Consider the following 12,500-nt stretch of genomic DNA (forward strand, 5'->3'; position numbering starts at 1 on the left):
TTAATATTAATGGGTTAATATTAATGGGTTAATATTAATGGGTTAATATTAATGGGTTAATATTAATGGGTTAATATTAATGGGTTAATATTGTTAATATTAATGGGTTAATATTAATGGGTTAATATTAATGGGTTAATATTAATGGGTTAATATTAATGGGTTAATATTAATGGGTTAATATGAATGGGTTAATATTAATGGGTTAATAATAATGGGTTAATATTAATGGGTTAATATGAATGGGTTAATATTAATGGGTTAATATTAATGGGTTAATATTAATGGGTTAATATTAATGGGTTAATATTAATGGGTTAATATTGTTAATATTAATGGGTTAATATTAATGGGTTAATATTAATGGGTTAATATTAATGGGTTAATATTAATGGGTTAATATTAATGGGTTAATATGAATGGGTTAATATTAATGGGTTAATATTAATGGGTTAATATTAATGGGTTAATATTAATGGGTTAATATTAATGGGTTAATATGAATGGGTTAATATTAATGGGTTAATAATAATGGGTTAATATTAATGGGTTAATATGAATGGGTTAATATTAATGGGTTAATAATAATGGGTTAATATTAATGGGTTAATATGAATGGGTTAATATTAATGGGTTAATATTAATGGGTTAATATTAATGGGTTAATATGAATGGGTTAATATTAATGGGTTAATATTAATGGGTTAATATTAATGGGTTAATATGAATGGGTTAATATGAATGGGTTAATAATAATGGGTTAATATTAATGGGTTAATATGAATGGGTTAATATTAATGGGTTAATATTAATGGGTTAATATGAATGGGTTAATATTGTTAATATTAATGGGTTAATATTAATGGGTTAATATTAATGGGTTAATATTGTTAATATTAATGGGTTAATATTAATGGGTTAATATTAATGGGTTAATATTAATGGGTTAATATTAATGGGTTAATATGAATGGGTTAATATTGTTAATATTAATGGGTTAATATTAATGGGTTAATATTAATGGGTTAATATGAATGGGTTAATATTAATGGGTTAATATTGTTAATATTAATGGGTTAATATTAATGGGTTAATATTGTTAATATTAATGGGTTAATATTAATGGGTTAATATTAATGGGTTAATATTAATGGGTTAATATTAATGGGTTAATATTGTTAATATTAATGGGTTAATATTAATGGGTTAATATTGTTAATATTAATGGGTTAATATTAATGGGTTAATATTAATGGGTTAATATTAATGGGTTAATATTAATGGGTTAATATGAATGGGTTAATATTGTTAATATTAATGGGTTAATATTAATGGGTTAATATTAATGGGTTAATATTGTTAATATTAATGGGTTAATATTAATGGGTTAATATTGTTAATATTAATGGGTTAATATTAATGGGTTAATATTAATGGGTTAATATTGTTAATATTAATGGGTTAATATTAATGGGTTAATATTGTTAATATTAATGGGTTAATATTAATGGGTTAATATTAATGGGTTAATATTGTTAATATTAATGGGTTAATATTAATGGGTTAATATTGTTAATATTAATGGGTTAATATTAATGGGTTAATATTAATGGGTTAATATTAATGGGTTAATATTAATGGGTTAATATGAATGGGTTAATATTGTTAATATTAATGGGTTAATATTAATGGGTTAATATTAATGGGTTAATATTAATGGGTTAATATTAATGGGTTAATATGAATGGGTTAATAATAATGGGTTAATATTAATGGGTTAATATTGTTAATATTAATGGGTTAATATTAATGGGTTAATATTAATGGGTTAATATTAATGGGTTAATATGAATGGGTTAATATTAATGGGTTAATAATAATGGGTTAATATTGTTAATATTAATGGGTTAATAATAATGGGTTAATATTAATGGGTTAATATTAATGGGTTAATATTAATGGGTTAATAATAATGGGTTAATATTAATGGGTTAATATTGTTAATATTAATGGGTTAATATTAATGGGTTAATATTAATGGGTTAATATTAATGGGTTAATATTAATGGGTTAATATTGTTAATATTAATGGGTTAATATTAATGGGTTAATATTGTTAATATTAATGGGTTAATATTAATGGGTTAATATTAATGGGTTAATATTAATGGGTTAATATGAATGGGTTAATATTAATGGGTTAATATTAATGGGTTAATATTAATGGGTTAATAATAATGGGTTAATATTAATGGGTTAATATTAATGGGTTAATATTAATGGGTTAATATTAATGGGTTAATATTAATGGGTTAATAATAATGGGTTAATATTAATGGGTTAATATGAATGGGTTAATATTAATGGGTTAATAATAATGGGTTAATATTAATGGGTTAATATGAATGGGTTAATATTAATGGGTTAATATTAATGGGTTAATATTAATGGGTTAATATGAATGGGTTAATATTAATGGGTTAATATTAATGGGTTAATATGAATGGGTTAATATTAATGGGTTAATATTAATGGGTTAATAATAATGGGTTAATATTAATGGGTTAATATTAATGGGTTAATATTAATGGGTTAATATTAATGGGTTAATATTAATGGGTTAATATTAATGGGTTAATATTGTTAATATTAATGGGTTAATATTAATGGGTTAATATTGTTAATATTAATGGGTTAATATTAATGGGTTAATATTAATGGGTTAATATTAATGGGTTAATATTAATGGGTTAATATTAATGGGTTAATATGAATGGGTTAATATTAATGGGTTAATATTAATGGGTTAATATTAATGGGTTAATATGAATGGGTTAATATTGTTAATATTAATGGGTTAATATTGTTAATATTAATGGGTTAATAATAATGGGTTAATATTAATGGGTTAATAATAATGGGTTAATATTAATGGGTTAATATTAATGGGTTAATAATAATGGGTTAATATTAATGGGTTAATATTAATGGGTTAATATTAATGGGTTAATATTAATGGGTTAATAATAATGGGTTAATATTGTTAATATTAATGGGTTAATATTAATGGGTTAATATTAATGGGTTAATATTAATGGGTTAATATTGTTAATATTAATGGGTTAATATTGTTAATATTAATGGGTTAATATTAATGGGTTAATATTAATGGGTTAATATTAATGGGTTAATATTAATGGGTTAATATTGTTAATATTAATGGGTTAATATTAATGGGTTAATATTAATGGGTTAATATTAATGGGTTAATATTGTTAATATTAATGGGTTAATATTAATGGGTTAATATTAATGGGTTAATATTAATGGGTTAATATTGTTAATATTAATGGGTTAATATTAATGGGTTAATATTGTTAATATTAATGGGTTAATATTAATGGGTTAATATTAATGGGTTAATATTAATGGGTTAATATTGTTAATATTAATGGGTTAATATTGTTAATATTAATGGGTTAATATTAATGGGTTAATATTAATGGGTTAATAATAATGGGTTAATATTAATGGGTTAATATTAATGGGTTAATATTAATGGGTTAATATTAATGGGTTAATATTAATGGGTTAATATTAATGGGTTAATATTAATGGGTTAATATTGTTAATATTAATGGGTTAATATTAATGGGTTAATATTAATGGGTTAATATTAATGGGTTAATAATAATGGGTTAATATTAATGGGTTAATATTAATGGGTTAATATTAATGGGTTAATATTAATGGGTTGATATTAATGGGTTAATATTAATGGGTTAATATTAATGGGTTAATATTAATGGGTTAATATTAATGGGTTAATATTAATGGGTTGATATTAATGGGTTAATAATACCCAACTCCTTTTCTTTTCCAGGACAGGAAGTGGGAGTCGAGGATGCAGGAGATCAAAGTCCAGCATGCATCTGAGAAGGACCAGGTGCTTAACGAGGCCGTCGTTCTCATCAACTCGTAGACAACACACACTTTAATTAACCTGTTCTGGGCGGGAACCCCCACTGGTGTTTCAAGCATTATGTTATACTTTAACAGTTTGACTCCATAAAACGATTTACCCGATATTTAATCTGAGATTGTTTTATTACCTTTGGAGCAAACGCTGAAGTATTTGCAGCTTTCAACAACGAAAATCCGGCAAAAAATGGTCCGTCGGCTTGTTATGATTAGAAGCACCAGCGGCCATGACAATGTGGAACGAAACCACAGTGCAGAGGCGAATTAAACGCATTAAACAAATGTCGGGTATAGCGTTTTACGCGCGGTGGAACACTGGATTAAACAATTAGCGGCCGTCAAACTGTTAAGCTATTGAAAAATAGCAGATCTACAAGCTCGTAGCGCGTGCCGCACTACGAGCTTATAGGTCTGCTATTTTTTTTAAATCGTTTAAAATATGGCGCAAATCTTTGAATATATATTATTTCAGAGCGAACGTTTTATCTCAAATCTTTGCTTCTGGGGGGGGGGGGGGGGGGGGTCCCTGGAACATATTTTCAGATGGGGGTCGGCGGCCGATTACATATACTTTTGGGGGTCCTTGACATGAAAATGTTTGAGAACCACTGACACAGAAACAACGTTTTTTTCAAAAAACTGTCATGATTTAGACATTTTGTAGAATCGATGCCCAGATAGATGTTATAATACTAATAATAATTAGTACAACTGACCCAGATAGATGTTATAATACTAATAATAATAATAATAATAATTAGTACAACTGATGCCCAGATAGATGTTATAATAATAATAATAATAATAATAATTAGTACAACTGATGCCCAGATAGATGTTATAATAATAATAATAATAATTAGTACAACTGATGCCCAGATAGATGTTATAATAATAATAATAATAATAATAATAATTAGTACAACTGATGCCCAGATAGATGTTATAATAATAATAATAATTAGTACAACTGATGCCCAGATAGATGTTATAATACTAATAATAATTAGTACACCTGATGCCCAGATAGATGTTATAATACTAATAATAATTAGTACACCTGATGCCCAGATAGATGTTATAATACTAATAATAATTAGTACACCTGATGCCCAGATAGATGTTATAGTACTAATAATAATTAGTACACCTGATGCCCGATAGATGTTATAATAATAATAATTAGTACACCTGATGCCCAGATAGATGTTATAATAATAATAATTAGTACACCTGATGCCCAGATAGATGTTATAATAATAATAATTAGTACAACTGATGCCCGATAGATGTTATAATAATAATAATTAGTACACCTGATGCCCAGATAGATGTTATAATAATAATAATTAGTACACCTGATGCCCAGATAGATGTTATAATAATAATAATTAGTACACCTGATGCCCAGATAGATGTTATAATAATAATAATTAGTACACCTGATGCCCGATAGATGTTATAATAATAATAATTAGTACACCTGATGCCCAGATAGATGTTATAATAATAATAATTAGTACACCTGATGCCCGATAGATGTTATAATAATAATAATTAGTACACCTGATGCCCAGATAGATGTTATAATAATAATAATAATAATTAGTACAACTGATGCCCAGATAGATGTTATAATACTAATAATAATTAGTACACCTGATGCCCAGATAGATGTTATAATACTAATAATAATTAGTACACCTGATGCCCGATAGATGTTATAATAATAATAATTAGTACACCTGATGCCCGATAGATGTTATAATAATAATAATTAGTACACCTGATGCCCATATAGATGTTATAATAATAATAATAATAATAATAATAATAATTAGTCCAACTGATGTCCAGATAGATGTTATAATAATAATAATAATAATAATTAGTACAACTGATGCCCAGATAGATGTTATAATAATAATAATAATAATAATTAGTACAACTGATGCCCAGATAGATGTTATAATAATAATAATAATAATAATAATAATAATTAGTCCAACTGATGTCCAGATAGATGTTATAATAATAATAATAATAATAATTAGTACAACTGATGCCCAGATAGATGTTATAATAATAATAATAATAATAATATTAATAATTAGTACAACTGATGTCCAGATAGATGTTATAATAATAATAATAATAATAATAATTAGTACAACTGATGCCCAGATAGATGTTATAATAATAATAATAATAATAATAATAATTAGTACAACTGATGCCCAGATAGATGTTATAATAATAATAATAATAATAATACTAATAATTAGTACACCTGATGCCAAGATAGATGTCATAATAATAATAATTAGTACAACTGATGCCCAGATAGATGTTATAATAATAATAATAATAATAATAATAATTAGTACACCTGATGCCAAGATAGATGTCATAATAATAATAATTAGTACACCTGATGCCAAGATAGATGTCATAATAATAATAATTAGTCCAACTGATGCCCAGATAGATGTCATAATAATAATAATTAGTACACCTGATGCCCAGATAGATGTTATAATAATAATAATTAGTACAACTGATGCCCAGATAGATGTTATAATAATAATAATAATAATAATAATAATTAGTACACCTGATGCCAAGATAGATGTCATAATAATAATAATTAGTACACCTGATGCCCAGATAGATGTCATAATAATAATAATTAGTACACCTGATGCCCAGATAGATGTTATAATAATAATAATTAGTACAACTGACCCAGATAGATGTTATAATAATAATAATTAGTCCAACTGACCCAGATAGATGTTATAATAATAATAATTAGTACACCTGATGCCCAGATAGATGTTATAATAATAATAATTAGTACACCTGATGCCCAGATAGATGTTATAATAATAATAATTAGTACACCTGATGCCCAGATAGATGTTATAATAATAATAATTAGTACAACTGACCCAGATAGATGTTATAATAATAATAATTAGTACACCTGATGCCCAGATAGATGTTATAATAATAATAATTAGTACACCTGATGCCCATATAGATGTTATAATAATAATAATTAGTACACCTGATGCCCAGATAGATGTTATAATAATAATAATTAGTACACCTGATGCCCAGATAGATGTTATAATAATAATAATTAGTCCAACTGATGCCCAGATAGATGTTATAATAATAATAATTAGTACACCTGATGCCCAGATAGATGTTATAATAATAATAATTAGTCCAACTGATGCCCAGATAGATGTTATAATAATAATAATAATAATAATTAGTACACCTGTTGCCCAGATAGATGTTATAATAATAATAATAATAATAATAATTAGTACAACTGATGCCCAGATAGATGTTATAATAATAATAATAATAATAATAATTAGTACAACTGATGCCCAGATAGATGTTATAATAATAATAATAATAATAATTAGTACACCTGTTGCCCAGATAGATGTTATAATAATAATAATAATAATAATAATAATTAGTCCAACTGATGCCCAGATAGATGTTATAATAATAATAATTAGTACACCTGATGCCCAGATAGATGTTATAATAATAATAATTAGTACAACTGATGCCCAGATAGATGTTATAATAATAATAATTAGTACACCTGATGCCCAGATAGATGTTATAATAATAATAATTAGTCCAACTGATGCCCAGATAGATGTTATAATAATAATAATAATAATAATTAGTACACCTGTTGCCCAGATAGATGTTATAATAATAATAATAATAATAATAATTAGTACAACTGATGCCCAGATAGATGTTATAATAATAATAATAATAATAATAATTAGTACAACTGATGCCCAGATAGATGTTATAATAATAATAATAATAATAATTAGTACACCTGTTGCCCAGATAGATGTTATAATAATAATAATAATAATAATAATTAGTCCAACTGATGCCCAGATAGATGTTATAATAATAATAATTAGTACACCTGATGCCAAGATAGATGTCATAATAATAATAATTAGTACAACTGATGCCCAGATAGATGTTATAATAATAATAATAATAATAATAATAATTAGTACACCTGATGCCAAGATAGATGTCATAATAATAATAATTAGTACACCTGATGCCAAGATAGATGTCATAATAATAATAATTAGTACAACTGATGCCCAGATAGATGTTATAATAATAATAATAATAATAATAATAATAATTAGTACACCTGATGCCAAGATAGATGTCATAATAATAATAATTAGTACACCTGATGCCAAGATAGATGTCATAATAATAATAATTAGTCCAACTGATGCCCAGATAGATGTCATAATAATAATAATTAGTACACCTGATGCCCAGATAGATGTTATAATAATAATAATTAGTACAACTGATGCCCAGATAGATGTTATAATAATAATAATAATAATAATAATAATAATTAGTACACCTGATGCCAAGATAGATGTCATAATAATAATAATTAGTACACCTGATGCCCAGATAGATGTCATAATAATAATAATTAGTACACCTGATGCCCAGATAGATGTTATAATAATAATAATTAGTACAACTGACCCAGATAGATGTTATAATAATAATAATTAGTCCAACTGACCCAGATAGATGTTATAATAATAATAATTAGTACACCTGATGCCCAGATAGATGTTATAATAATAATAATTAGTACACCTGATGCCCAGATAGATGTTATAATAATAATAATTAGTACACCTGATGCCCAGATAGATGTTATAATAATAATAATTAGTACAACTGACCCAGATAGATGTTATAATAATAATAATTAGTACACCTGATGCCCAGATAGATGTTATAATAATAATAATTAGTACACCTGATGCCCATATAGATGTTATAATAATAATAATTAGTACACCTGATGCCCAGATAGATGTTATAATAATAATAATTAGTACACCTGATGCCCAGATAGATGTTATAATAATAATAATTAGTCCAACTGATGCCCAGATAGATGTTATAATAATAATAATTAGTACACCTGATGCCCAGATAGATGTTATAATAATAATAATTAGTCCAACTGATGCCCAGATAGATGTTATAATAATAATAATAATAATAATTAGTACACCTGTTGCCCAGATAGATGTTATAATAATAATAATAATAATAATAATTAGTACAACTGATGCCCAGATAGATGTTATAATAATAATAATAATAATAATAATTAGTACAACTGATGCCCAGATAGATGTTATAATAATAATAATAATAATAATTAGTACACCTGTTGCCCAGATAGATGTTATAATAATAATAATAATAATAATAATAATTAGTCCAACTGATGCCCAGATAGATGTTATAATAATAATAATTAGTACACCTGATGCCCAGATAGATGTTATAATAATAATAATTAGTACAACTGATGCCCAGATAGATGTTATAATAATAATAATTAGTACACCTGATGCCCAGATAGATGTTATAATAATAATAATTAGTCCAACTGATGCCCAGATAGATGTTATAATAATAATAATAATAATAATTAGTACACCTGTTGCCCAGATAGATGTTATAATAATAATAATAATAATAATAATTAGTACAACTGATGCCCAGATAGATGTTATAATAATAATAATAATAATAATAATTAGTACAACTGATGCCCAGATAGATGTTATAATAATAATAATAATAATAATTAGTACACCTGTTGCCCAGATAGATGTTATAATAATAATAATAATAATAATAATTAGTCCAACTGATGCCCAGATAGATGTTATAATAATAATAATTAGTACACCTGATGCCCAGATAGATGTTATAATAATAATAATTAGTCCAACTGATGCCCAGATAGATGTTATAATAATAATAATAATAATAATTAGTACACCTGTTGCCCAGATAGATGTTATAATAATAATAATTAGTCCAACTGATGCACAGATAGATGTTATAATAATAATAATAATAATAATAATTAGTACAACTGATGCCCAGATAGATGTTATAATAATAATAATTAGTCCAACTGATGCACAGATAGATGTTATAATAATAATAATAATAATAATAATTAGTACAACTGATGCCCAGATAGATGTTATAATAATAATAATTAGTACAACTGATGCACAGATAGATGTTATAATAATAATAATTAGTACAACTGATGCACAGATAGATGTTATAATAATAATAATAATAATAATAATTAGTACAACTGATGCCCAGATAGATGTTATAATAATAATAATTAGTCCAACTGATGCCCAGATAGATGTTATAATAATAATAATTAGTACACCTGTTGCCCAGATAGATGTTATAATAATAATAATTAGTACACCTGATGCCCAGATAGATGTTATAATAATAATAATTAGTACACCTGTTGCCCAGATAGATGTTATAATAATAATAATTAGTACACCTGTTGCCCAGATAGATGTTATAATAATAATAATTAGTACACCTGTTGCCCAGATAGATGTTATAATAATAATAATTAGTCCAACTGATGCCCAGATAGATGTTATAATAATAATAATAATTAGTACACCTGATGCCCAGATAGATGTTATAATAATAATAATTAGTACACCTGATGCCCAGATAGATGTTATAATAATAATAATTAGTACACCTGATGCCCAGATAGATGTTATAATAATAATAATTAGTACACCTGATGCCCAGATAGATGTTATAATAATAATAATTAGTACACCTGATGCCCAGATAGATGTTATAATAATAATAATTAGTACAACTGACCCAGATAGATGTTATAATAATAATAATTAGTACAACTGACCCAGATAGATGTTATAATAATAATAATTAGTACACCTGATGCCCAGATAGATGTTATAATAATAATAATTAGTCCAACTGATGCCCAGATAGATGTTATGAATATGAAATATCAGACAGATCCGACTTGAGCACATGACCATAGAGATACTGTGTAAAGATTTGTGAGATTTTTGGATCGAGTAATAATATCAAAAAATGTGTTTTACAAAAGTCGGCCTCCTGGTGGCGCTATAAAAGGCAGATGCGGAAAATGCAGGTCAAAGGTTTGTCCTTGGCCTCTAGGGAGTGTGCATGCAACGTATCACGCAGATCGGTGCAGTTTTAGGTAAAACATGTGAAAAGCTGCCTCATGGTGGCGCTATAACAGGCCGTTCTGGATAATGTGGGGCAGAGGTTCATCGTTGGCATCCAGGGAGTGTGTGTGCAAAGTTTGGCATTGATCGGGCCAACGGTGCCGGAGATTAGCTGATAACGGACGGACGGAAGGAAGGACGGACGGACGGAGTGCAAAACATACTCTCTCCCCATGCCTTCGGCCTGGTGGAGACAATTAGTACAACTGACCCAGATAGATGTTATAATAATAATAATTAGTCCAACTGATGCCCAGATAGATGTTGGTCTAATGGGTTAAATAATTAGTACACCTGATGCCCAGATAGATGTTATAATAATAATAATTAGTACACCTGATGCCCAGATAGATGTTGGTCTAATCAAACGCAAAACCAACGTTCTTTTCTTTCTTTCAGGACAGGAAATGGGAATCAAGGATGCAAGAAATGGAAGATCAGCACGAATCTGAGAAGAGCCAGGTAGGTCTACAGGTGGCTGTTACAGTTTAAATAGAGGTACAGGTGTCTGTTACAGTTTAAATAGAGGTACAGTTACAGTTTAAATAGAGGTACAGGTAGCTGGTCTGTTACAGTTTAAATAGAGGTACAGGTAGCTGGTCTGTTACAGTTTAAATAGAGGTACAGGTGTCTGTTACAGTTTAAATAGAGGTACAGTTACAGTTTAAATAGAGGTACAGGTGGCTGGTCTGTTACAGTTTAAATAGAGCCAGGTACAGGTGGCTGGTCTGTTACAGTTTAAATAGAGGTACAGGTGGCTGGTCTGTTACAGTTTAAATAGAGGTGCAGGTGGCTGGTCTGTTACAGTTTAAATAGAGGTACAGGTAGCTGGTCTGTTACAGTTTAAATAGAGGTACAGGTAGCTGGTCTGTTACAGTTTAAATAGAGGTACAGGTAGCTGGTCTGTTACAGTTTAAATAGAGGTACAGGTAGCTGGTCTGTTACAGTTTAAATAGAGGTACAGGTAGCTGGTCTGTTACAGTTTAAATAGAGGTACAGGTGGCTGGTCTGTTACAGTTTAAATAGAGGTACAGGTAGCTGGTCTGTTACAGTTTAAATAGAGGTACAGGTAGCTGGTCTGTTACAGTTTAAATAGAGGTACAGGTAGCTGGTCTGTTACAGTTTAAATATGAGGTACAGGTGGCTGGTCTGTTACAGTTTAAATAGAGGTACAGGTGGCTGGTCTGTTACAGTTTAAATAGAGGTACAGGTAGCTGGTCGGTTACAGTTTAAATAGAGGTACAGGTGGCTGGTCTGTTACAGTTTAAATAGAGGTACAGGTGGCTGGTCTGTTACAGTTTAAATAGAGGTACAGGTGGCTGGTCTGTTACA

At 27.4% G+C, this 12,500-nt stretch overlaps 1 protein-coding gene across 1 annotated transcript in view; it reads left to right on the forward strand.

Annotated features, from left to right (window-relative positions):
* Window positions 1-12,500, forward strand: part of LOC306917775 (cilium assembly protein DZIP1-like) — a gene marked incomplete at its 5' end in the record, with an annotated part of 88,109 nt that overhangs the window by 8,812 nt on the left and 66,797 nt on the right. Inside the window, 2 exons of the mRNA XM_079530684.1 lie at window positions 3,884-3,946; window positions 11,568-11,630. Coding sequence (XP_079386810.1) covers window positions 3,884-3,946; window positions 11,568-11,630 — 126 coding nt within the window. The remainder of the gene's footprint in view (window positions 1-3,883; window positions 3,947-11,567; window positions 11,631-12,500) is intronic.

Source organism: Electrona antarctica (genome assembly GCF_951216825.1).
Source record: "Electrona antarctica genome assembly, contig: scaffold_55, whole genome shotgun sequence".
Lineage (NCBI taxonomy): Eukaryota > Metazoa > Chordata > Actinopteri > Myctophiformes > Myctophidae > Electrona > Electrona antarctica.